The sequence below is a fragment of the Athene noctua genome, chromosome 3 (assembly GCF_965140245.1).
Source record: "Athene noctua chromosome 3, bAthNoc1.hap1.1, whole genome shotgun sequence".
Taxonomy (NCBI): Eukaryota; Metazoa; Chordata; class Aves; order Strigiformes; family Strigidae; genus Athene; species Athene noctua.
This window is the reverse complement of record NC_134039.1, coordinates 15555220-15583095: the sequence shown is the minus strand read 5'-3', so window position 1 is coordinate 15583095 and position 27876 is coordinate 15555220. Positions and strand designations below refer to the sequence as shown.

The 27876-nt window shown below is 36.6% G+C and overlaps 1 protein-coding gene across 10 annotated transcripts in view; it reads left to right on the top strand.

The window, feature by feature from the left end:
- Window positions 1–27415, top strand: part of DNM1L (dynamin 1 like) — a 42493-nt gene extending 15078 nt beyond the window's left edge. Inside the window, exons 3-21 of one of the 10 annotated variants that reach the window (XM_074902047.1) lie at window positions 2114–2152; window positions 3275–3321; window positions 4419–4490; window positions 5055–5141; window positions 5917–6079; window positions 8822–8942; window positions 9548–9679; window positions 9973–10179; window positions 10380–10500; window positions 11833–11988; window positions 12099–12188; window positions 13142–13234; window positions 15170–15226; window positions 16456–16537; window positions 18162–18166; window positions 18734–18901; window positions 19565–19674; window positions 22052–22211; window positions 23583–27415. In XM_074902047.1, coding sequence (XP_074758148.1) covers window positions 2114–2152; window positions 3275–3321; window positions 4419–4490; window positions 5055–5141; window positions 5917–6079; window positions 8822–8942; window positions 9548–9679; window positions 9973–10179; window positions 10380–10500; window positions 11833–11988; window positions 12099–12188; window positions 13142–13234; window positions 15170–15226; window positions 16456–16537; window positions 18162–18166; window positions 18734–18901; window positions 19565–19674; window positions 22052–22211; window positions 23583–23639 — 1967 coding nt within the window. In that variant the 3' untranslated portion in view covers window positions 23640–27415. Of the gene's footprint in view, window positions 1–2113; window positions 2153–3274; window positions 3322–4418; window positions 4491–5054; window positions 5142–5916; window positions 6080–8821; window positions 8943–9547; window positions 9680–9972; window positions 10180–10379; window positions 10501–11832; window positions 11989–12098; window positions 12189–13141; window positions 13235–15169; window positions 15231–16455; window positions 16579–18161; window positions 18167–18648; window positions 18694–18733; window positions 18902–19564; window positions 19675–22051; window positions 22212–23582 lie in introns of all 10 variants that reach the window. The other 9 variants (XM_074902048.1, XM_074902045.1, XM_074902043.1 and 6 more) reach the window with 9 other exon arrangements.
- Window positions 27416–27876: the final 461 nt, after the last annotated feature.

Here is a 27876-nt window from a genome sequence, read left to right as displayed (position 1 = left end):
CACTCCAAGATATGAGAAGCCCGAAAAGCAAACACTGTTGCTTTATTCAGGAGATTTCTTTTGTGAGAAGCAGGATCTGTTTGTCTTTAATAGCTGCTGTTTTAATAATATCTTGTAATCTGTAATACTTAATTTTATAATGACTGAAATGTCACTTCTGCACACTTTTATCTAGCATTGAATCTTGAATGTACATGGGTGATTAATTCACCTGGAAGTTTTGCCCGAAGAGCTTCCAGAAAGTAACATAACCAGGGGAAGACTGATTTACCAGGGAAATTATCAATAAAAAAATGTTCTGTATGCAAACCAGAACATTTGGTTGTTGAATGGCTAATTAAAATATTTTCTCCTTGCCTTGAGCATCCTTTTGTTTTGAGTAATGCAAATACTACCTTCTTTCCTAAAAACTCCTTTGCATTAAATTAGAACTACTGGGAAATTTTTCTCAAATATTAAAGGTGTGTCAGTTTAGACTTCTTCAGAAGAGTGGGGCAAGAGTTTCCTCACTGTATAAAATGAAACTTCTAAAAGTTTATACTTCAGCAAGTGCACCAAGGCTGAGATTAAGACTAAGCCATTTATCATGGCTTCAACCTTCTCCTGTGTTCTATATAGCAAAGTTGGTACTTGTTAAAGCTTAAAAAATTTTCAGTCTCCTTTGATCTGCAGATGCTAACAAGTTAAAATGCAATGCCTCTGACTAGAATGCATCTTTTTATAGGTATTTAAATATGTTAATAGATTATACTAAACCAAAACATTTCTTTATATGTAGAATTAAGCCTAATATCTAGCTGCAAATTCCTATGCCACCACAAAACCAGTATTTTAAGGCTAAACCAGTGTGTCTTAGGAGGACATCATCTCCCTAGGAGAGATGTAACAGGAGAGTGCTTGGTCTGTATCTTTCAAATGTAATGATGGCATTATCTTGCTGTATCTTTTTCTTCCTGGCTTTTTGCCTGTCTTCAGTTTCTTAGATTCAATTTTTAAGAGAGCATGAGCAATTCTATCTTGAAGATACTGTAGTTTCTTCCTGTATGTGCATTTTGCGTTATTTTCTCTGAACTGTAAATAAACTAAACCTGTTTAATAACTGGAATTAATGAGCCCCTTCCTTGCACTTATTTTGGAGACTGGTATGTAATTTTGCCTGTTTACCAACCAAGACAAACGCTGCCTACTAACAATGATTTCTTCATAGCTTATGTGCCTGCAGAACAGTAAGGATAAAAGCAGTTTTATACATTTTTAATTTTTTTTTGGTAATTGACCCAGTTCATCTAAATAGGTGTATTTCCACTGATTATATACCTTTGACTTACCCACCTGGGAAAGACATTAAAATAACTCCACAGATATACTAGGCCTTCCAAACCAATGAGTTGATTGTTGCTGTGCTAATTGCATTTTGTGTCAAACAGGCATGTGCCAAAAATGTCTTCACCAGTTTGTTTTGATTCTTGCACTTCCATGGTGCTGTACTGGCGTCACATAAAAATACAGAGTTGTAAACTCACTAACCCTTCAATAAAAAGTTGAAGTTTTTTAAATGGGATTTTCATAAATATTTTGAGAAAATTAAGTTCAGAAGGGTGATAGCTATGTTGTCTCTTCTTAAATCTGTCTTAGAACTGCTATAATTGATGCAAAACCTCAGATTTCTTTTCCATACAGTAATAGTAATTCCATTGGCACTAAAAAGTTTTCCTTACTTCTTCTTGTTCTTTCCATGGGCTAATGATGAAAAACATATTTTTCCAAAGAAGTTTAGTGTTGTGGAACCCAATGGTGCTGTTTTCTGTGCTCTGATAAAAATATTGTGAGCTGTTGGAATTGGATGAACAGCAATAATAGTCATAATCAAGTAAACTTTGTCGTATAGAATATCTGATTAATATGCATCATTTATCAGTGTTTTAAGATCTTATTTATGTACATATTGTTAACATGTTACACATTCTCATCAATAGTAGAATAGCATGCACATCTGTCTGCATGCATTTGTGATCTTTGTAATATAGTTTGCTGCTGAAAGTTAATAAAATGCTATATTAAATATGATTTAAAATCTTAAACATCATTCAATGCTGTTTCTCTTTAACTGCAGACCCTGCTACATGGAAAAATCCAAGACACCTTTCTAAAGGTTGCCTTTATGCACTTGCTTTTTCTCCCTATGCATAACGTGCATGCTTATATACACTAAACCACATACATTTCATGCCACTTTATTGTTGATTACACTTTTACACTTTGGCTACTGTGTTGATTATTTTGCTGAGTCTTGTGATCTGGTTGATTTTTAGTTTTCTGAACTTGTTGCATTAGAATGAGATGATTTTTGCTTTTCTTCTGTGCCATTTCTGCTTCATAGAATTTCCTGCACTTTTAATTCCCAAATCCTTGAAAGAAAAATCTCTATTGATTGTAGTTAAGCAGTGTGTTTGCCAAATGGCCAGATTTCCTGTAGACTACTGTTCTAGAGCAGATTGCTGTATCGGGGAGCAGAGTGGAAGTGACCACAAACTAAACATTAGGAATGGAACTTATCACTAATATTTGGAAACCTAGTTGTGGAAAAGTGTCTTGCAGTATGACTCAAATAGCTGCCTGCGCTAGGAAGCAGGAATTGACAAAACTTTCTTTGCTGTTTCTGGAACTGCTCTTGAGTAGCCCCTAAGTAATTCTGGACATCAGTGGTGACTTGACAAAGAGTGAAGATGTTTGGTCCTTGACAGATTTGGGAAGAGACATGTTCTCCTAAGACTTCATTGTTATGCAAAATTCTTACATTTTTTCTGTTGGCTTCATTTTTGTTCTACAGGTTTTTCTAACTTTTTCTTTCAGCTGTAATTTGATCTCACTTGCATGGTAAAAGAAAAGATGCTAAAAGCTGGTATTTTTTTCAGGTTTTTTAAGCTATTGCCAATAATTATTTTGTTTTCTGTTGCAAGCTGATATTTAATGGACCAGACAGTTTCTGAAAAATGGTAGGATAGCTCATTGGCTCAGTCACATTTAAGAAGATGGACCTTGTGTAAGAGGGACAAATTAAGAGAGTAATGAAATGCAACGTTTAAATAAGCAAAATCATAAATGTGTTTGTACTGAGCTAGTTAACATCTAACCATAGAAAGCAGAGTAATTTTTCTCTTGCTGCTTGGGGGAAAAAACCCATCACATTGTAGTTTTCAACAAACAGGATATTGGAAAAATGTCATTGAAATATCTGCTTTCTCTTCCTCATGTATCAATGCTTTGTTTTCAGAGATAGATGCTGAAGAGTGGGGTAAATTTCTTCACACCAAAAATAAGGTATGTTTACTCTGATGATGGAGTAGCAGTGTCATAAATATGCTATCATATATATATACACACTTAATTCTGTATCTCTTCCCTTGACTTTCCCAAAAAGGAGATTATTCTGCTTGCTATACTGTATGCCAGAATATTGAGGATTTTCTGGGTTGCTTTTTGAGTAGAAAGCTTCTGAAAACATTCTCTTAAACTCAAGACAGAAAATTTGTCAACGATTGTTTGTTGTGTGAGTCATTGACTCTGCTGAGTTATCTTAATCCCTTTTGTCTTATTTTCAATTTTTTTTGTGTGCATTGGTGAAATTAGAATGGATGTTGGAAAGACAAGGAAATATATATTCACAGGTTGCTTCAGTCCACTGAAGAATTGGCCACTTCAGAGATTTATTAGAAAGCTATGAAAAGGAAGAACTTAATGTGCATCAGGGGGAGAAGCAGAAACTGAGATGACCTAGGACTTCAAGCAAAGAATTAAGCTTTGACTCTCTTATTGAAGAAAGTAATTTTTGGCAGATTAATTACTTAAGTGTTTATTACTTCAAACTGATTTCCCTACCTTCTAGGCAGTGCTAGAAATTGAAGGAAACCTAGAGAGGGAACCTGTGCAAGGGTAGCTCTGTGCTAACCTGTTTTTGGATTGGTGGAAGGAGAATAGATTTGACTATTTAAAATTAAAAAATGAAACTCTGTTCTTGTTCTTTGTCCCCTTTGAGATGAGAAGAGGTTCAGGCTACATGTTGTTGTTTAACTTAAAAGGACTGCAACAAGATTAGAAATGGAATTGTTTGAAATTCTCTTTAGGTGAATGCTATTTTGTGCCTTGTCTGATATCGATGGGGTAATAAATGCTAATAATTGCCATCTCAAGTAGTAATCAACAGATTAAATACCAGGATTCTAATTTCTGTAATTTTTAGGTTTGATGATTGCTGTTAGCATTAACAAGGGCTAATAGTCATTCTTACTTTTTCTCACTTTCTGTATACTTTGTCACAGAGTTTTTCACTGTCTTGGAGAAGAGCACATTATTTTCAAGTTAGGTAAGTGGATGCTGTCTTTGATTTTTACACAATTTTTTTTTCTTCTGTATTTCAGATCTATACAGATTTTGATGAAATTCGTCAGGAAATAGAAAATGAAACAGAGAGGATTTCAGGAAATAACAAGGTAAATGTTGCACTGTCCATCTTTGTCTTCTATAGATTGTCTTGCTGCTTAAACCTTTCTTGAAAAGTTGGCCACTAAAAGCAAAAAGCATTGAACTATTCTAATGAAGAACACAGTGATGCTGCTTGCTATCTTGAGAATTTTTTCCACTGTGTTAGTGAGATAAATGACTTCAGCTAAAAGAAAATGCAGAGAATTGCTGTTGCTTTATTTCAAAGCTTCTGTAAAAAAAGTGGAAAAAAATTCTCATGTTTAAACTTGCTTCTGTTTTTCCACATACATGGTTTTATGTGTAATTAAAAAATCGAGTATTCTTGCATATCTGTATAATCACTGAAATATAAAAGCTTATTTGCATTATATTGAGGGGGAAAACAGGGCCACTTTTATAGACAAAGGAATTGCTTGACAGATGGGGCTGGCTTTTATTTCCTCACCACGTAGTTGTAAGGTGTATGATGGAAGAATGTTTTACTAGTATGAAAATATAGCTTTTGGCTTTCTAAAGGGTGCATTTAAATATTCCAGTACAGTGATTAATTTTTATTATTAATATATTTCTAGGGGATCAGTCCCGAACCTATTCACCTTAAGATTTTTTCATCTAATGTTGTAAATCTGACTCTTGTGGATTTGCCTGGAATGACAAAGGTAAGATGCAGAATGATTCTTTTCTACTCACTGTGAACAGTGTATTTTGAATCAAGGAGTGTATGTTCACTCTTTGGCATTATTCTGTATTGTTAGATAAACAGCTTTCCTCAGGTTAAGTAGTTGATTATATAAATTTGAGATGCCACCGTCTTCTGGTTTAAGATTGGGATTTCTGGTGCTCTTCACTGTTGTAAGAAGTAGATTTGCTTAAGTTCTTCCTCCTTCTAGATATTCTGTATATTCTGAGGGACTGGAAGTTGTTTGTAATAGAAGAGGTGGCACTCCAGAGTTGCATCCACAGATAAATGGGTAGTTGACAAGTTTGAAAATGTTTGAAAATGTTTTGCCTGTTGCTTCTTCAGAAGTAGCTATGTGCATTTTGCATATGAGTGAGGATACACTAGAGAAGAAATGTTCAGATCCTGTTTGTTCAGGTTTCAATACTGAATAATTTTCTGTGGCATGATGACAAAAAGACTTCTTCCCCTGCCTATACACACCCCCCTCTGCCAGTTGTGCAGGTGGTTCTTGGATACCAAGTCTTCTTGACAACAGTATCTAGTAATTTGAATTGATTCTTATTTCTAGAAGACAGTGGTTTTGATTTTTATACCTTTCAATATCTTCCTTTTCTTTCCTGTTTGTGAAGTGGGAAGGAAGGGGCTGGAAAACCTTGCCTTATACCATAGTATAGGGTATGAACTTTCAATGAGTGGTCTCATACAGGCATAAATACACAAATTTGAACACTTCTATGTTGTTTTTTCTCTAGGTGCCTGTTGGTGATCAGCCTAAGGACATTGAACTTCAAATAAGAGAGCTAATCCTTCAATTCATCAGCAACCCAAATTCAATTATTCTGGCAGTCACAGCTGCTAACACAGACATGGCCACTTCAGAAGCACTTAAAATTGCACGGGAGGTGGATCCAGATGGTAAGCAGCAAGAAAAACTGGATCCTGTAATTCAACTTCTTTTTAAAATTAAATTCTAAAATAAAGCTGAAGTCGTTTGGGCAAAAAGTACTAAGCAACAAATGTCACTGCATTTCCTAGAGAATACAATTACTTTATTTACTTAAAAACTTCCTGCTGCAGTCTCTGCGACTCAGAGGATGCTGTGATGAACTAATATCTAATAGATTTCTGGCTTACTAACAGGCCAAATAACTATTTTAGTAGTCACAGGAGCCACTTTTGTTTCCAGAGCAGCAAAACGGCATTACAGAATGTTTGGGGGGTTTGAGATTTTTAGTAGCTTAAGGTGGTCTGTTAGGATGACTTCATCCTTTATTGTCCAATGTTGTTTCTTTTATTAGAGAAGATATGCCATCCTGCAGCTACGAATTGACTGTCTTAACTGTTAGTTTAGGGACTTTTAGTAAGAATAAAATTAATATATACAGTCAGTAACCATTTTGGTGCCCTGCATTTATGTGACAGAACTGACTGATTTGATCTTAAAAGAGGATTATAGTTTTATATTTGCCTTATGACTGGCTGCTTGTGGCTTGGATGGGCACATTCTTTACTGGGTAAAAAACTGGCTGGATGGCCAGGCCCAAAGAGTTGTGGTGAACAGAGATAAATCCAGTTGGCGGCTGGTCACAAGTGGTGTCCCCTAGGGCTGGGTTTTGGGGCTACTCCTGTTTAACATCTTTACTGATGATCTGGACGAGGGGATCGAGTGCACCCTCAGTCAGTTTGCAGCTGACACCAAGTTGGGTGGGAGTGTTGATCTGCTCGAGGGTAGGGAGGTTCTGCAGAGAGACCTGGACAGGCTGGAGCCATGGGCTGAGGCCAACTGGAGGAGTTTCAATAAGGCCAAATGCCAGGGGCTGCCCTTGGGCCACAACAACCCCCAGCAGCGCTACAGGCTTGGGGAGGAGTGGCTGGAGAGCTGCCAGTCAGAGAGGGACCTGGGGGTGCCGATTGACAGCCGGCTGAATATGAGCCAGCAGTGTGCCCAGGTGGCCAAGAAGGCCAATGGCATCCTGGCTTGTGTCAGCAATAGCGTGGCCAGCAGGGACAGGGAAGTGATCTTGCCCCTGTACTTAGCGTTGGTGAGGCCACACCTCGATTCCTATGTTCAGTTTTGGGCCCCTCACTACAGAAAGGACATTGAATGACTCGAGCGTGTCCAGAGAAGGGCAACGCAGCTGGTGCAGGGTCTGGAGCACAGGTCGTACGAAGAATGGCTGAGGGAACTGGGGTGTTTAGTCTGGAGAAGAGGAGGCTGAGGGGAGACCTCATTGCCCTCTACAGCTACCTGAAAAGAGGTTGCAGAGCTGGGGATGAGTCTCTTAAACCAAGTAACAAGTGATAGGACAAGGAAGTTTATGGAGGGTGCTATTGGTACCATTGACTAATAAATGGCACTGTGGGAGTTGAAAGACTATGGAAGAGTATACTTGGAAAATAGGGATACTGAAAATAGGCTAAAATTTAGTGTTAGTACACTTTAACCTTAAATTTTTCTTCCCATAAAATATAACATTTCTTGATTGTTTTCAAACCGAGTCTGCTTTGCCTGTCTGCCTAAGCTCTTATGGGTTCCACAGCCTTAAGGAAGATCATCTTCTGGCAGTCTTCTCAGTCAGGTTGTCCTGTTTCAAGGCGACAGACCCTTTCCTTTTAATTTACCCCCTGTAAAAATGATGGGCTGTGACTTTTGGATCGCTTCCCAAAATTCAAAACCTTAAAGGTCTGGAGTGGCAGCTTATGTTGCAGGTCCTGTAGAAACGATGGTATATAATGAGAGCTTCAAGTACTAAAAAGTAGGTATACTTTATGACTTGCATTCATCTGAAAGTTTTGGAAGCCAAGAACCTACTGTTTTTGCTGAAATACTGGTTTATTTTTAGACTTGGAAAGTGTGTTACATTTTAAAGAAAAAGTTCTTGCCATGTTTTCAGACCCAAGAGCCTGGGAAAATATTTAGGTCACATTCAAATCCTGTGCATGTTATTGTACCTGTTTAGATGTGCAATATTTAGCTATTTAATGAATTTAGGTCACTTTTTCCTCCACAGTGTCAAATATGAAGATTAGTTTTAATTTGGAAAACATTCTGTCACATATTCAATAAAAATGTTACATTAGCAAAATTAAATCCCCTAAAGCTTCTTCAGTGGATGGATTTCAAGCTATTCAGTCACTTGGGGCTTTCAGCTATTTGATGCACTGTGCTGGTAGTGGGCCTGTTGCCTCCTTTAGCGGCCACTCTGGTGGGTAGTGGTATTTCAGATATAGTTCCAAACAGATTGCAATTGCATCTGGTCCTACATATATGCTAGAAATACATTCAGTCCACTCACACGTGCGAGTCCCCTGCCTGCCGTACTTAGTCTTCTCCACAAGTGCTTAGTAATGCCTCTAACCTCATGTAGCGTGCAAAAATGTTTGTTGTAATCAGTGATGACTTCAATTTCATTATGCACGGTGCCTAAATCTTTTTCTGTAACCAGACCTATGTGGAGAGCACTACCTGTCAAATACTTTCTTATACTGTTAATAAAGAGGGCTCCAGATCGACTAATACTACATGTTCTTGCACTAGTCTGCTGGTTTGAAGAATTAAACTTCATGCAGCTGTCTGAGGAGCTCTTTGAATGATGAGTTTTAACTAACCCAATCAAGAAAAAAACATCCCTGTGAGTGAGTTTTTCGTTTTGGTAGGTCGAAGAACCCTTGCTGTTATCACCAAGCTGGATCTTATGGATGCTGGCACAGATGCTATGGATGTGCTTATGGGGAGAGTGATTCCAGTCAAACTTGGCATCATTGGAGTAGTGAACAGGTCGGTCTGGGCACATAAATGCTTTTTTTAAAACTGTGTTGATATGAAGTAATGCTTTTGCCTTTTTTAACCATAAATACAGTTTTAAGAATAAGGTGACTTGATGTTGAAATAAACTTCTGAATAAGCGAGAAGTACACTTCTCAAAAGCCTGTCAGTTGTTCTTCCACTCAACCAACTGCTGATTTAGAAAGGAGTAGGGACACTTCTAAAAGAACTGTAGTGTCACTTCTTTCCACTGTTGTTTTTTAGCTTTGGAGATGCTTCTGGTCAGCTGTTCATATTAGCACTGATCATGCAGATACTGTATATATTAGTGCTAACTGCATATGGTTATAGTACTGTTCACTTTATTTTTTGCATTAGGTAGGTCAAATCTCATGTAGTTTTGCTAAAAGTGTTGCTTGGTCTGTGCTGCTCCCCATACTGATTTGTTGACTGTGCTGCATGGAACAACAAATAAAACCCCTTATTGTCTAACGAAGATGAATTATGCATGTAAAGCAAAAACCAGCTGTTAAATGTCCTGTCCAGAAAAGCAGAAGTGTGTATTACTTTTACTTTGCATCTATTAACCAGCATGTAACTCTGCCTTTTAACTTCAGAAGTCAATTGGATATTAACAATAAGAAGAGTGTAGCTGATTCCATTCGTGATGAGTATGGTTTTCTTCAAAAGAAGTATCCTTCCCTAGCCAATCGAAATGGAACCAAGTACCTTGCTAGAACACTGAACAGGTATTACATACTGTGTAAAATAAGATAAATGGGTGCTTTTAATGGTACTTTAAGGTATAGACTGCTGTGTTAGAAATATATGTAAAAAATTATTTTTACCTTTCCTTTCTCTTTTGATGCTGTGATACATTAAGGAAAACAGATTCCAAATTCAGTTTCTGAATTTACTGTAACTTTCCTGAATAAATGTTTTCCTTTGATAGTTATTTTCTGTTTCATATCTTTGTTTTGATGCAGATGATGAAGCTAAAACTTCTTCTCCCTTCTAATGAGGGACTGTTTTCTATTTTTAGACTACTGATGCATCATATCAGGGACTGCTTGCCAGAACTGAAAACCAGAATCAATGTTTTAGCTGCTCAGTACCAGTCTCTGCTAAACAGCTATGGGGAACCCGTTGAGGATAAAAGTGCCACTTTATTGCAGCTTATTACCAAATTTGCCACAGAATATTGTAACACTATTGAAGGAACAGCAAAATACATAGAGACTTCGGAGCTGTAAGTACCAAATGGTTTTCTAGAATATTGACTGAGTAGTTAGACTGATCCAGTGGCTCCTGCTGGCTTTCATTTGCCATAGTACTACACTAGAGCATAACATACTCAAAAATGTTTGAACCCAAGTAACTGTAAAAAATGTTTGCTATGAGAGCTTTTTTTTCTTGTTTGCTACTTCAGTTGTTACTTTACTCTTTCAGATGCGGTGGAGCCAGAATCTGTTATATTTTTCATGAGACCTTTGGAAGAACTTTAGAATCTGTTGACCCGCTGGGTGGCCTTAACACAATTGATATTCTGACTGCCATTAGAAATGCTACTGTGAGTGTTCTGTATTTCTAAGTGTTGTTTCTATATATTGGGTTTGAAGATAAGGTTTCAAATAATTTGTGCTCCTTCAGTCCTGTGAATTAATAATCTCAGTTGAATGAGTTATTATGAAGAGGCTGAATCCTGCTTTTTGGTAATTTAAGTGGAAAAATGACAACATCCAAATTTGCAGCCATTATCCTAGATGGAGTGAGTTTAAGGTGAATGCTTACATCTCATTACTGTTACAGGCTGAAATAAAGCTCAGGCCCAGCTTTAGTATCCCTGTGGTGAAGCTGTTACAGAAATGGTGATGGAAGGCGGCTTCTGCATTTGTTTTGCATTAAACACTTCTCTTAGTTATGAAGACTCAGTCTGAGATGAATATGCTAGGACACATTCAGATGTTTTAATTATATATAAGGGACACAACTTTTCAGTGGTTCAGTTCACGGCAGATTTGGCTTGTGAATATGTGAACTGGTGTTGCTCAGAATTAACAGAGTAAGTTCACTTTTAAAATTTGCAGTATATAGAATGTATATACTTAGAGCTTGACTTTGGATGTCAGACATGTAAGTCTGCTTTTGTACTGTCTTCTGTTGGGTGTGAACAGTCAGGTTTCTGCATGGCCAGTAATACCTCAGACTTGGAGTGCATTATTAGGTACTCTGCAGAAATGATCTGTGTGCATGCTCTTATCCTTATGTAAATTAAAATGTAAAACAGTATTTAGTAACAGGAGAGATGTCTTGTTGATACATGACATTATATCTTTGTGTTTCTAAAGCTCATTTAATTTTAAAAAAAAGGAAGTTTCAGGTAAAAAATGTTTTATGTATAGCTAAGTATTGGTCTGTATGGTCATAAATGAAACTATCCTGAACACTGTAGATCAGTGACACTGTATTATGATTATACTTAACAGAAAACCCACCTACCTTGCAGTAAGAATTGTATGCCCAGGACTGTAAGTTCTTCTGAAGTTAGGAAGAGAATGTCTTTGCCTTTATAATAAATTTCATTTAAACTTAGATCCATAAATATGAAAAGAATTGTTAATAATTGTAAGCCTAGAGTGACATTAGTACGTAGAAATCTTCAAGATTCTATAAAGATGATGTTAAATCATTATTTAACACAGAGTTTGTCTTAAAGGCATATTTTTATTTACATTTTATAGCTTTTATATTTACATGTTCTTGTCACATATTTTAAGAACTGTGAGTGGTTTTTTGGGTGCAAGCACTGTGACCTGATTTATCCTGTACTTCACCAGATACTGCTTCTTAGAAATGTATCTTAATATACAATTTAGCAGCTTTTTCCCTCCTTTTGAACTAGGGTCCCCGTCCTGCCTTGTTTGTTCCTGAAGTTTCATTTGAATTGCTTGTAAAAAGGCAAATCAAACGTTTAGAAGAACCTAGCTTGCGCTGTGTGGAGCTGGTTCATGAAGAAATGCAGAGGATTATACAGCATTGTAGTAATTACAGTACACAGGTAAAAATGCATGGTTTAGAATTATGTTTGTAATTATTGGGCTTTTTTTTTCCTGCTGTTTCCCCCCAAAATTCTGTAAATCTCATCAGTATATTTTTTTTTGGTTTTAGGAATTATTGAGGTTTCCTAAATTGCACGATGCCATAGTTGAAGTAGTAACCTGTCTTTTGCGTAGAAGACTTCCTGTCACAAATGAAATGGTAATTGTCCATCTACCTATAATTTTGCTGGAAAAAGTGTGTGCTCTCTGGAGTCTTGATGCTTATGTTTGCTCTGTATTGTCAGAAACCCAAATTATTAAAGGAATCTTAACATATTTGTTAAATAGCTAGGTATTTAATATATACACAGTTTGAAACTTCTTCATATTAGAAGATAGATAATAAACAAACAGTGGGGGGAACCTTCTTCCGCTTATTGTCCCATGTGTTTCAATTTCCAAAGAAGAATTTTACCAAAACTTGGATTTAACATCTCCCAGTCTTTCTGATGTAGGTATGTTTCCCTCCCTCGTAATAGAGTTCAGGGTGCAATGATGAAAAATAAATTGTGGTCCTTATTCTGTGTGTTTCAGAGGTAAAATCAACACAAAATGTTGATTTTGCTCATAATGCCCTTTAGCTAGTGAGATCTAAAAATTCAACTTCTAGCTTTGAGTAAATGTGTTTTAATATAAAAGTCTGGTTTGGGCTCCTTACTCAGGAGGAGACTTTCAGTTATTACGTGTGTTTGATGTGAAAGCAAAAATTGTTCTGGATGCTTACTGTCCCTCACAGTGAGCCATCATTCACTGGTGTAAATGTCATATGTGGCTCGTGGCAGAAGGTTAACTGTGTAGCTCATTTCATTACTATATAGCTTACACTCATTAAATTGCTGAGTTTTGTTTATTGCTGGAGAGGGGTTAGTTTGAAAAGCTAACAAGTTAAACTGATGTAACATCCAAAATGGCTGAAGGTCTGAATGTATTGTAGTGAATGAATGAATTCCCTTCTTGCCTTCTGGATCATAACTTTAATGTTTGTGGGGCACTAAGAATGGGGTTTTGTCATGGACAGTTAGAGTATGCTTTCTAGCATTGTAGGTCATTGCTCTTCACTAGCATTAGATTTACTCACTAAATTTTTGAACTGTGAATGACATTGCATTGCAGGTTCATAATCTAGTGGCCATTGAGTTAGCATATATCAATACCAAGCATCCAGACTTTGCTGATGCCTGTGGTTTAATGAACAACAACATAGAGGTAAGAAAATACATTCTCTTAAAAAGTCTTTTGACTCTGAGAGCCTAAATAATTGGTAAAACAACAAATGCTTCAGTTTTCCTTCACTGAAGCACTGTTCTACATTTTGAAGTATAAAAATGTCATCTACAACAAACACGGTGTATACTCTTACCTTGTGATCTTTTGATTTGTTAGATTTATATTGCATATTCGGGAATGGAATGGTTGATATTTCACTGACAATTCTGACTATATTTCTGTCTGGAAAATAAGATGGGCACCTAATTGAGTATTGGCTGTTAAATGTTCTCTTCTTTGGAAGAGAAACTTTAGATAGTTATGAAATACTATTTAATGTTGAAGTAACTGCATTTTGTCTCTGACAGAATGTCAGTAGCTATAACGTGTTATCCTTTCACAAATGAGATGAATGAGTGCGGGAGAGCTGAGCACGCACACGACCAGTGTGATCAAGCAATGCCCGTTTATTACAACTAAGAAAGCCCTTTTATAATGTTCTCCCACACACGTGAGTAACATGCAGTACAAGTCCTCAAGATTGGACAGTTAACTTTGCCCGCGCTTTAAACCTTCTTATGATTGGATAAAAAGTGCCACATCAGCCTTGCCAGGCTTCCTGCCTTGTGGAACTTACTCTTCTGTCCCAACCCCTTCCGGGGGTTGTTTGTCTTGTTGAGTTTCTCCCCCCTCATTCAGGGTTTTGTCCTCATCGCATTCTTGCTTGGCTGAGGCTCTTACCGGTCTTGTTTTCATGCAGGATTGCTCACATGTCCATTCTCTCGCAGAAAATCCTCTAGAATCCCAACAAATGAGTATTGTTTGCTCTATTCCATTTTTAATTTCTGCTTTATTTCAGCATTGTTTTTGCATCTCTGTGTTACCACATTTCAATCTACCTAAGGCAGTTTTTTTTATCGATCTCCCAGAAGCCCTTTACAATTTCAATGGGTTTTGTTTTTCAAACCTGGCTTTGATTGATAATACTTGTTGCTGTCATCATCCTATAGAAGCAGTTGTCCTACACCTGATCTGCTCAATGCTTTCTTACAGTACTTCATATATCTGGCTAAGAGCTCACTAATATTCTTGTGTTCCACTGCTTATCCAATGTTTTTTCATAGTAATGTTCATTTTTTTAAATGCTTATTTTTACTATTTCTGCTCTTCAGTTCTAACTTTTATTTTTTCTATACATAAATTCTGTATTGACTGAGTATGCAGTTGAGTTTGCCTTGGTACACTGCTCTTGAATCTAGTTCAGAAACAATATGCGTGCAAACTGCCATGAGTACAAATGTTAGGAAGTGAAGCTGAACATAGGAGTTTATTGTATTATCATGTGTTACTTAAATTAGGTCTTTCCAACATTTTCCTGAACAGGATATTTAATTTTTTTAAGAAACAAAGCATGTAAACCATCTTATCCTATTCAATGCACAATCAGTTTTTAATTTCAAGAAAAATCAGATCTATCTTTGTCATGACTGCATCAAATTCTGTTTTTCTATGAAGTGAATTCTGCTGCCTCCTTCTTCCTTTTGGGCTAATCATAGTTAACCCTGATGTCCACAGAATCAAATCCTTTTAGATTACTTTGAAGATTTAAAGCTGAATGAGGGCTGTATGGTATCTGTGCTGAGCCAAACTGTGTGGCTTTAATCTTGTTTTTTAAAGACTCTAGATTATGGAGTGTGTTGCAGTTAAGTTTTGTAGAAGTCTTTATATTGAGAATTAACTTTTGACCAGGTAATCAGAGTAGTTTTATCCAAATAATTGAGGTTTTCATAGAATCATAGTATGACTACATGACACTGGATGAGATGAAATTACTAGTGTTTGTCTCTAAATGTAAGTGATCTGTAAAATATGATTCTTGCATGTGTTGATACAGAGTATCAACATAATTGAGGTCTTGCTGGATTGTTTTTAAAGGAACAAAGGCGTAACAGGTTAGCTCGGGAGTTGCCTTCTACTGTGCCACGAGACAAGGTAAGTGCTGACTTTTATTTATTAATTTAAAGTTTAATGCATTCTCTTTTGATCCAGTCTAAGTATTGGGAACTTTAATATGCTGCCCTAGACTTGGGAGCATCCAGGTATTGACTGTTTTTCTTTCAACTTCATGAGAGAGAAGTGGAATGTTATTCTTCCAAAGATGCAGTGTTGGCCAAGATTTGAATCTGGGATTTCTGAAGATGTGCCTATAAATTTACATTAATATTGCACTTATTACTTGTATGTCATCTGAGGTAAGGCTTAAAATGACTGCAGTTGCCGACGATGGAGTCAGAACTTGCATGCTTAAATTTATGGCTGAGACACACTGATTTCAAAACTAAACAAGTGATTTTACAATGTTCAGTGTGGCAACATAGTGACTTGGTGATTGGTGGGGGTTTTTTTAAGTCACTCTTAAAACTGCAATTTATTGCAGTCTTGGTTTTTTGGGGAGAGAAGATGGTGGAAGAGGTCACTGTTATCTGGTGAGGTATTCTGTCTCTGAAGCATGCTTAGCATGCTTAGTTTTACTAGGTTTTGGGGTTAGTTCAAGGACAAGTAAGTACATGAGTGGAAGAACCAAATGTCATGGAGAACATTGCTTGGCTGTAGAAATGAAAGGTCTGACAATCAGCTGAAACTTTAGACAGTTAGGTATTTAGTATTATGTGAAGTATTTAGAATCCAAATATACAAAATATAGTTTAAGCTCCTCACAGGTTGTAATGGGAATTAATACAGTTGATAGAAATTGGTTCGTTAAGTCTAAATATTAAAAAAAACATAAAGGTTCATTTAAATAATACTAAAAAGAAGACAAAGTCCTAGAATGTATATAATATTACTGCCTTTAATCAGTAGAAGCCAGCTGATGGATGAACTGGGAATTTAAGGTAGCTAGCTAGAGATTGCTTTCAGTGCTCTTTGATCCTGCTTTTTGTTGACTTCATATGTATATCATCAGTGTAGGAGCTGAAATGAAATTGAAGGCCAGATAAGCCAAAAGTCTCTTAACTGTCTTGGAGATGCTTTTTTTTTTTCTTTTTTTTTTTTTTCTTTTTCTGCTTATATTACTGTTCTGCTTGCAAATTCAAAGTATTTTCCTTTCTGGATTTTTAAAGATGATAGTAGGTAAAAGTGTATGAAATGTGCTAGGTAGATTTGGTGGTCTTCAGTTGAAATTTTTTTTTTTCCCTCCCTGCATTTTTTACCTTCCTTAGTCTACTAAAGCTCCAGGTGCATTGACACCTGCTTCCCAGGAGACTGTTACTGCTGCTTCTGCTGAGGCTGATGGCAAGGTCTGTCTTGATTTTTCCTATAAGCACTGCATGCACATTTCTGTTGTGGTGCACCCCAGGTAGTATGGAAAGCAGTTTGTATTTAGTGCTCTGTCACTGACACAGTACACCCTACAGACTGCTTGTCATTGTGGATTTTAGTATGTGCAGTGACAGGTAAAGATGTGCCTAGGTGGCAAAGTCACTGCTTTCTGTTTGAACCCTTGGATACAATATATTGTGCTGCAAGTACGCAGTATAATTTGTCTTAAACTGTAGTCAGTAGATTGTTTGGTGCAACAGTATTGTAAGCAAAAGTGTTCAGCATGGTTGTTAAACTGCATGTTTTTTAATGTGTTGACAGTTAAAGAAGGAGGACAGAAGATAAGCTTAAAAATGTGAGTTTCCTGCTTCCTGCAGGGAATCTTTGTAGGCTTTGTTCAAACTGAACCTCCTTCTTGTTGTTTCACATAATCGTTCAGTCCCTGGTTTATTTATTTGTGAAATGTGTTCTGCAGTGTTTTTTACACTTTAGGTGTTAAAATAACAGCTCATTACTGTAAAGACTTTTTGCTAATTGCTTTCCCTTGGAGTCAGAAAAGATGTGTAGTCACAAGTTTGTGTATTAGGAGTACCAAGAGGATTCAGGCTTTCTGCTTCATTGCATGTGCACATTCAGCTTCTAGTGCAATGAAGTAGTTACATTCAAAATCTAGTCAGTAGTAGAATTTTAACTATTATTTTTGTCATTAGAGATTCTGATATGCTGCAAACGTTAAAAAGAAATCAAGAGCTACTGTGAGGATACTGTTGTGACTTAAGAAGTTGCAGGATGCTGCCAAATTTGGTTTAGTTTTCCCACAAAACCTGTCCTTTGTTAGATGGCACATACTCAACACTTTTTCTTGTGAAAGAATGTAGCTTTGTTTTTGAAACTACTTTGGAGATAGAGCAGGCTCCACAGTAATACTGAATGAGAGTGGCACAGGGATTTTTGCCATTTTGAGTAGCTATCTTGCAGTCAGAAATAATGTAACGGAGCTTCCTCATCAGTGGTTCTCTTATTAGCAGAGATTGATTTGAGCTCTTATATTGTATCTTTTTGCAGTGCCTCTGAACAGTTGTGAAGTTTAAATAAAATTTCTGATGTGCCCAGTTTAGCTGGGTTTCTTCCTAGTATGCAACTGTTGGTATTCTATTTGCCATGCTTTGTTTCTCACTCTTTTTTTAAGACTTAGGATCATCCTGTGGTGTTTTAATTGTAAACACAATAGATAAATTTAGCTTATTTCCTTCTGTATCTGAAACAAGACAATTAGTAGTTCAGGGACTTTATTGCCCGTTGAAAAACAAAGTCATTCGATTTTAAAGTACAGTAGTAAATAGTGTGGATACTAGGCTTATGGAAAGGTATAAAATAAAAATTGCTACCATTACACATCAAAATAAACTGGGGTTTTATTAGTAGATGGTATCCACCACATAAAATTAATATTTCTTTTGTCCAGTAATTCCTAATGTTTAAAGACTTAGGTGTTACGTCCTTTTCTCAGGAGATCAGTGTCTTTGTCTGGAACTTCCCAGAAACTCTGATCTTCACTTTCAGAGGATGGAGATTTTTGTTTTGTTTTGATTTGATACAAAAAAAGCTTCTGTAAATGGAGGTCTGGCAGCACAAATATATTCATAGCTGTGGTACTCAGAAACATAAATATGTGTATTTTTTAGCTGTTACTGTAAGAAATTTCAGTTTATATTTCAATAAAATACCAAAGAATTTAAATTAAAGTCTTCAAAGAGCTGTGGTGATCTTCAAAACAGACTTTCAGAATGATCCTGATAGTATAGGTTGTGTTGTTCCAAGGATGTGTGGTCAAAGTGGTAAAAGCCAAATGATTTAGGAAGACCATTCCGTATTTCAGAATTGATTTGTAGACCCTTAAAATGCTGAGGAACTTCTCTGTGAGGCATTTTCATACTATTATTACGAAGAATACAAATTTTAAAAGCTTTCATTTTACTGGCATTTTGTGTCAGCTGTAAGCAGCAAAGGAAAAACAAAGGTGAGGCGTGTGAATAATAGAATGAAGGGAATATACATATGAAAATCTCATTTTTAGTGAGTCTTACCTATAGCTCAGTGATAACAGATTTGATCAGACAGTGCTTTGTAGTGCTGGAGTTTTAACTACAATGTTTCTTCATTGTGCTGTTTGTGCAGGCTGCTCCTGGTGCAGGAGATACATCTCAGGAGCCTGGAACAGGCAACTGGAGAGGAATGCTGAAACCCTCAAAATTGGAAGAGGTGTCGGCAGAGGAAAAATCTAAGCCAGCTGCAGCCCTACCTGCTAGTCCTCAAAAAGGACATGCTGTAAACCTATTAGATGTGGTGAGTCTTGAAGAACAAATACCTCCCCATTGTAGTTCAGGCTCAGGAAAGAAATCTGAATTCCAGATCTTGTAACTTTGCTACTAATATAGGATATCTTTGTAAATAGTTAACACTATAGGGACAGGGAGCTCTTACTCAGTCTCTTCTGCTTTCCTGCTTGCCCAATCCTCCTTCACACCACCCCCACCCCACCCCTCCCATTTCAGCCTATGATTTGAGATAACTGGCTTCCTTTCACAAATTCCTGTGCAAGTGAACTCCTTGTCTAGATTGCTCTTTGTACAGAAACAAATCTTAGCTCATATCTCAACTCAAATTCCTGCTCTGTTTTAGAATTTTTACATTAGAGGAAAAGAATCATTAAAAACTACTTAATTAAAAGTAGATGAAGATCCTTTAAGTGTTTTGGAGAGCTTCATTCCTTTAGTGAGCTTTTAAAAAAAATTTAGTAGTGGTGCCCTCTGACCTTTGTTTCACAGATCTGGATTTTGTCTTTTATTTCTGAAGAATTAGAGGTTTGTTGCAGGACAGGTTACATCTATCAAACTACGAGATTAAAAGAGCAATAGTTTACTTTAGATTCCAGTTTGAGTTTTATTTACTTATGAAAATGAGCAGGATTGGTAAACTGAGGTGTTTTGTTTTGTTTTTTTTACATAGCCTGTACCTGTTGCACGCAAACTTTCTGCCCGTGAGCAACGAGATTGTGAAGTGATTGAACGACTTATTAAATCTTACTTCCTTATTGTCAGGAAGAATATTCAGGACAGGTAAAACAAAACTTCCTAGAAATGTTTAAGTCATACAAATGTTGTGATATCTCAAGAGTCATGTATATAGTCTTGTTATTTTTTTGTGTTCTTACGTTTGCAAGCAAAAAGAAAATATGGTAATTTTCAGAAGGGGCAGCAGCAGTAAAAATTGGCCTTTCACAGAAATAAGAAGCCTGAAGCAGCACTTGTTTTCTCTAATGGTTTGAGTTCTGTGTTATGTTAAGTAAAAGTTAATTAGAAGATGCCTGCTTTTCTGGAGGATACTGCAGTTCAGATGGATGATTTTTAGCAAATATCTGGAATGAACTCTAGGTGCTGTGTAGCCCTGACAGAACTTGGCTTTGCCATTTTATTATTTCAGATGTGAAGTTTGAATAGGAACTAGGGCAGCTAAGTTTTCTAGTACTTGGCTATAAGGATGGAAATCACATAAAAGTGAGGTTTCTGATGTATGGAACTATGGAAAAGGCCTAAAGTTTTGCTTAGAAATTGTCACTTTTTTTGTAATGAAGAATGATGTAAAACTTAAGTTTTTGTGGAAAGACCTAATTTTTTATATATATCTATGGGAAATTTGGGGAGAAATAGGGGAATCTGGAAACCAGGGTTTAGAGCAGATTAGTGAGGTCATAAGTCTTGTTCAGTAAACTAATATTCTCAATATAATTTTTAGTATTTCATGACAGTGAATTGCTTTGTTCACCTTAATTTTATTGCAGTAATAGTACTAGTAATGTTACGTCCTTGCGTACTCTAAACAAACCCTTCACATTCTTTGCAGTAAATATGCATACATAATTAAATGCTATCTCAAGCATTATAAATTTGATGTATTAGGAAATCCTCACCTAATTCAGAAATATTTTTAGGAAATACTTCTCAAAGATGGTACTCCTGTCCATCCCACATCCTACTTGTGGAACTAATTCAGGCTTACGTGGATGGTTTGGACGGTATCTGTACCCACACAGCTTTGAACCAGAGTTTTGAGTTGCTTTCACTCTTAAGCAGGTGATTTCCAAAATATCTAGGCTTCTTTCATAATAAGCTCTAATTTTGGTAGAACTTGCAATGTATTGGCTTGAAAGGAGAATGTAAATTGAATTACTTGAGTACTAATAGATCTATATGCCCTCATCATGACTGCCCAGAAGTCTTCCCAGAACTGGCTGGTAAAGAACCATAAAGCAGTAGAATGTAGGGAGAAAATCCTATTCGAACTTGGAAGTATGCTTCCAAAAGCCCAGATGTGTTGATGAATCTTGGTTGATCTTGTGTCTGGCTGTTTAGGCTTGCATGGTCCTTGTCAAGTTAATTCTGCAGTGAGGATTGCAGCACTCTGAGCAAAAACTCTTGATCTGCCTTGATTTAGATTTAGGGCTATGGGCACATGAGAAAAGTGATGTGGTCACTATTTAATGAGTGAGTACTGATTATAGGTCAACACCGAGTCCCCTCTAGTTGCAAAAAACTGCTGCTAAGAACTACACCAACAGGGTTGTCAAAACTAATGTGTTTTATTTCTCAGTTAATGACCACCAGCATTTTTGTCATCAGTTACTGTCACTCTGATGAAATAACCTGATGTGCACTAATTCAGTTTTTGATGCTGTGTTTAAAAAATTTCAGAAAAGTACTATACATATCCTAAGTCCTAAAGAAAATCAGGTTCATTTAGATTCAATACTTGGCATTTTTTTCAAGCTCAGTGGCATGGAAACCAGAAATAACACAGTGGTTTCTTTCAGGTACTTTAGCCTGACATAGAGCTGAAAAAATGATGCTCTGCAGATTTTATCATGTCTGTCTGATGGATTATTCTTGACTTTCATTGGTTGCTGCCTGCCTCCATTCCAGACAAATATATTGTGCGCACTTAAATTCCACTTGCAGTTTTAAATTACCCTCACGTTATGCTCTCAGATATCAGAGATAATGTGGCCCAGTGTTTCAGTAGTGATCCTGTTTTCAGTTCATCTGCTAAGTAAGATTGGATATATGAATTCTTTCTTTGCCTCTTTCCTTTCTTTCATACAGTAAGATTGATTCTAAGGATTGAAACACTTAGCTTTTTGTCATGCCTAGCACAGTAGAGACAGGTTGGTTTATTTTATTTTTTACTCCATATATATATATACGTTTTCATGTTCTTTACAATGCAACTATCCCATTTGGAAGAAATTCAACAGCTCTCAAATTACACAAGATACTGCATGTACTTCAGAGAGAGTTTTTATTTATGCTAGTGGTAAATTCCTGGTAGTCTGAGACAAGGTTGTGTGTAGCCACTTGCTCACACTGTGCATTCTTCAGTCTAGAACAGACCTGTATTTGGGTAATTTTTTCTGAAGAAACAATCTTCATGTGCTTGCAGTGTGCCAAAGGCAGTGATGCATTTTCTGGTGAACCACGTGAAAGACACTCTTCAGAGTGAGCTGGTAGGCCAGCTGTATAAATCCTTGTTGTTGGATGACCTTCTGACAGAATCGGAGGACATGGCACAGCGCAGGAAAGAGGCAGCTGATATGCTAAAGGTATTAAAAAGACCAGGAGCTCATGGGAGTAGTTAATTACATTGCAACCATTTAAATGTGGTATTTTTCAACTTCCTTTTTTCTTTGCTGCTTTTTAGGAATATGCTATGTATTACTTCTCTCTGCTAGAGGAATTAAAGGCAATGTGACCAGAAAGTATTACGTAGATGAGTAGTTGGGAAGAGGTGACTTAAACTGTATTTTGGGCATAAAGCGGAAGCTCTAATCTGGTGTTATTTTCAATTCTACGTTTGTTTTTAATGATTTGCTTTTACTTAAATTCATAGTGTTCAGCGGTTCTCTTTTGGAGAATTAAGTTTACAGTGTTTTCAGTGCTGTTCATATGTATGTTTCACCCAGAGCCTCCTGGCCAGTGGCTGGTGTATCTAGACAGTACCTCATAGCAGGAATAGTGGGAATGCTGGGACTCACTGACGATGACCCATGTACATCTCTATGACTGTGTTTGTGACACGTCTGCGTTACAGAACTCTTCACTTCTTCATTGTTCAATTATGTGATCTATCAGAGTCTACTACAGCTGCAGCAGAAATACACTGCTTTGCACTGGTATAGAAAAGAGTCCCTCTGACAGTTCAGCTCCCTGCAGAGATAGCAAGAGCTGCTTCTCTCTCACATGCAGTGTGGTCAGACAGTGTGTGAGAGCTTGGATACCCTGTGATACTGCTTGTCCAAGAACACCTGCAGCAAGTTTAATCTTCACTATTATATGATCAACATTTGAGTGAAGGGAACTGCTAACATTCTTTTAAACTGTAAACTTTATAGGGCCAAACTCATAGCTCAGATTTCCCCAAATTTGTGTTATACTTTAAATGTTAGTATTTTGAACTTTTATTTAAATTTGCAAAGTTTAGCAGGCTAGACTGTAATGAATGCATCAGAATGCTAAAAGTTGATATAAAATGGGTAGAGTTTCTCTTATTTTGAGGAAGGTTTAAAGCATTAAAACTGTGTGGTGAAAAAATGTGCCCTTTTTGTTAAGACAAACATAGGTGTTAATGGGAACACGGAGTATGTAGAAGTTGCTCAAAACAATGACCATGAGCTTTTTGCTTCTAATTGGAAGTCCAGTTCTTAATTTTTAATTCTTACCTGTCTAGAGAAATGATTTAATGACACCTGTGCTGGGTTTTATCATTACTTCTTGCTTTGTAGTATCTTCCACTTGCATAATCTTTTGCAGGTGGAAGGCTTCAGAGTTGTTAATCAGTGGTGTTGCAGGTTGTTACCACTCATTTCATAATGAAAATGATTAACTTTGATTTTTAATGTCACACTTCCTGAACTGCTGCTTTTATCTGAGAAATCTCTTCAGAAAAACTAACTTTTCTGTCCTTCTGTGTGCAGGCCCTCCAGCGAGCCAGTCAGATCATTGCAGAGATTCGTGAGACACATCTTTGGTGAAGACTGTACCAGCCACACTGTGTATATGCATTGGAGGTTACATTGACTTGAAAATTGCTAGGCATGGTATACGGAGTAAAATTTTTATTTATGAACTCTTATCTGTGTACTGCAACTGTGTAAATCTGCTCATGTAAAGACAGTTGGTTTGATTTGCAAACAGAAAAATATGCTGTATTTTGCAAAATAAGTCATATTTAATCCACATAATAAATGGCTCTAAATGTTTCCTTACCAGCTTTCTGGTGCAAACTAAAGCAGACCAAGTCTACTGTCTCAGTGACAGTCTTATCTGAACTTGGGGAAAAAACATTAAAGTTCCAGTGCCTGACTTGCTAAACAGGTTGCCTGTGGTTAAGATGGACGGTGTAGTCTTGTGGCATAGTTTTAAGCTGCTTTTACAATAGAAGTTTAAATACTGTGAAGAGAAGAGAGCACCGAGTATTTTCTTTCATGAATATATTGCATGCACTGACGGATGGAGATATCAATTTTATAGCACAGTAGAGATGTCTACCATATTACTATGTATGTGTGTCCCCATTTTTTTCCCTGAAACGTTAAAACTGCAGACAAAACTTTCAACTTCATTTAATGGAGTATCATGTAGGAAGAATTAGCCTGGAGATTGTGAACAGTAACAGCCTACTGAAAAGTGGGTGCAAAGTTATTCACGTGCACTGGAGCTTGTGTATAAATGTTAGGGATTATAATCAGGTACAAGAACACTTTCCCCTTCCTCCCCCCGGGACCAAGCCCCTGGACCATCTGATAGTAGATTTGTTCTGGCAGAACTGAAAAATAAAAATGGATTTCAAAACTGTTATGGGATAATAAGTGTTTCTTTTAAAAACAGATTAAGCTGGCCAGGGAGAAGGGGATCCCCGCAACTTCTTCCAAATTTTGCAATGTATGACAGTATGAAAGAAAGTCTGTGGGACTGGAGTATTTATACTAGAGATTACAGTTGAGGAAATTTTACTGTGCTGTAAGTAGCTTTTCTTTCTTTTTTTTTGAGGACAATCCTATAATGTAGGGAATTTTATGTTGGAAATTAAGTTGCTGAGTTTTTTTCTTCTGATTATTATTCATACAGAGAAATCTTGATCACACTAGCCTTTAAAAAATAAATGTTTTAATTTTTATGAATAAATTTATTTAAACTTCAGCCAGGACACTTGCATGTACTTTTCAAGCAGATTCACTTATTTGTATAAAGTAAAAATGTTTACCATGGTATTGCTGATATTTTATCTTTATCACAACTTGCATGAAAAATAGGACACTGCTGTTAACACCCATGGCTTGCTCTTATGATATTAGGCCAGTATAGTGAGGATTTTATTACCATATTCAGTTTCTTCTCCACTTCATCACTTAACAGAAATGGAATTCCTTTTGTAAGCTGCCAAAGACTGAAAATTCAAAAACTCAAGACCTCTCTTTACAAGGTCTGTGGAAAAATGTATTTTTCTCATGGTAATCTTCAGTCTGGCACCAATATAATCATAAGTCTGACAGATGCAACTTTTGCATATTTTACACATGATCGATTTGTGCAGAACACAATATATTTCATATCTTTAAACAGCCTAAAAATTCATGATTTATGTGTTACATGTAATTGAATACAAAGGAAGTAATTTTAACTCCTTGTATTGCATCCAGGGATGGTAGTTCTCAGATTTAAGCAATGTGACTAGTTAAGTGCAAGCCACAGTTTCGGTGAACAGCGAAAGCTTTTGATAGTTTTGTCAAAAGCAACGCATTTCTGTTTGGAATTCACCTGACCCCTCTCTCCCGTTTACTTGCAAAAATATGTTTTCAACAAGGTAGAGCCGTCCATAAGTGAACTGCTGCTTAAGCTTTAACTCCCGGTTCAGTGAACAGTCTCTTGTGAAGAAATATTCTTTCTGACTTGTAAAGTTTTGAAATGCTGCTGAATTCCATTTCTTCTAAGAAATTCCTGCAAGTGATAACTGGCTCTGTAATGTCATGTCAAATTTCTACAGTGTTGTTTTTTGAAACGTTACGACTTTGTTTGTTTCCCAAAAATTTTCAATTTGGTAATGTTTGAGTGCCAAGAAATGAACTTGATTTGTAATCCTTAATGCAAATCTTTAAAAATCCTTGCTGTAACAATCTTGCTATTAAATAAACAGTTAATACACAAAATTATCCCAGACATAACATTTGGAATGGACTTGTAGTTCAGGTGGCAGGACTTGCATCTCTCACAATAGTGTATCTACCTATATTTGTACAGGCTTATGTATGTTTGCACTTGCCCTCATGCAATTCTACATCATTAGTTCTTGTGTAGTTGCATAAGTAATAGTGTAGACAGGCTGCTAGTGGCTATTAATGGTTTTTAAACAATCTGTTATCTAGAATTGAACTAAAACACTTAAAATGCTACTGTTACTGCTACCATTAAAAGAAATTATGGGGAAACTATGGAAAAAAGCCTAATGAAGGCAGCAATTGAAAATTCCCAGGTTACACTAATGGTTTACAAATATCTTTTAGTCCACCTATTAAACTTGAAATACTTTTATCATCAATGCACAAATTTCAGTTAGCTTCAGTTGTGATCCAGTAAAACACACAATCATGGGGGGAAAAACCACTGTAGCCAAGTTTAGATTAGTAAATGTTTGACATTAATACCTGACCTATGTGTGGTATTACTGTAAATAAAACATAGGTATACCTCTGTGAACAGTTTGTCGATAAATTACTTGGGGGGTTTTGTAGTCAATTTCAAATTTCACTTAGATGGGTAACGGGGTGTCTGTGCTTCAAACCATATTCTGAAGTAAACTTACGTAAAACTTGCCTTTACTCTGTGCTTTATGGAGGATTGACTTTGAAAGATGCAGATTGGATACTGCAAACTCAGCTTTATGGCATACAGCAGGGGAGACAATGTGCCAGTCTGTTGTGGCCCTGCTGGTAACTTGAATTACAAGTATTTATCATTTTTCCACAGTTAAATACTTTAGCCATGATAGTGATTGCTAGTGGTTTTTCTCGGTACTGAAGATCTCGAGTGCATCTGCTTTTTAACTTGTTGTGCTTTGAGGTGAGAGCTAGATGATTAATACTTCCAAGTTTAACAGAGTAGACCACCTGAATATGGCTTTATGCCCAGTGACACTGTTAACTAGTGAAGGTGCTTTCATGCTGAGAGTTCCCTTCCAGTTTACTTGCTGCATGCCCTTTCACCTTTTACCTCTTTGTTGCTAGCTGCTATAGTATGTTAAATTCAAGTTCTCCAGTTCTTGCTGTCCCTAGATCCTGTACAGATGTTTCTGTTGTTTGTGTTTATCTGGTCTAAATAATTACTCTTTTAATTGCACTTCTGAAACACACATTTGTAGACATGTTAAAAACTTTAGTATTAGTTACTATTTGTTTACATTTGAACAAGCTGTGTCTCTGGTTACCTGAACGTACCTGTTTTGGGGTATATGAGAAACAAGGCTAAGAAAGAATACTCTGGTTTTTGGTTGTCCTTGATTGTCAGCCTAAGTGTTCAAACACCCAGTTTTGATACCCTGTACAGTCATGAAAAGTAGTGGTTGTGTGCAGCTGTTTCATTGGAAAGAGTCAGGGAAGGGTCTGAGTTGCTAGGAGTTGGTCAAAAGGAAGCATGGACTAAATTTCTTGCAGTTTATGGATCTTATTAAAAACCTTGTATGCAAAGAATTTATTTCCCTTTTTTATTTTGTACTTGTAAAAAATAAATAAAATCCTTTTAATACTTGATCAAAGTGGGTACTAATGCTTTTTTTAAAAAAAAAGCTGAAAATTGTGGATATATGTGGATCTGCACCATTTGGAGGTGAAGGAAAAAAGGGCAGGGGAGAGATCAGACATGAAACATGACTTACTGTACTCCTTGGGAGTAATTTCCTGCAACCAGAAAGTAACTGTCACATCTGATCTATTGTATTTCTCTGGAGGTTAACATGGGTGTGTACTGGTATATTTTGTTCCCAGGTGCATGTTTCTGTATTGCTATAATGCTTTTGGCATTTAAGGACAAGGCAGCTATATTAAGTGGATGAATTTAACCTTCTCTTCCCTTCTATCCTTTTCACATCAAAGTTGTGACTTTTCCTCCATATGCTTTCTCTAGGATAGCACTGATCATTACCGCAGTTTAAGGCAAAGTAACCAACACCACAAACTGGTTCTGAGAACTAATAGGGTATGTAAAGCTTTTTTTTTT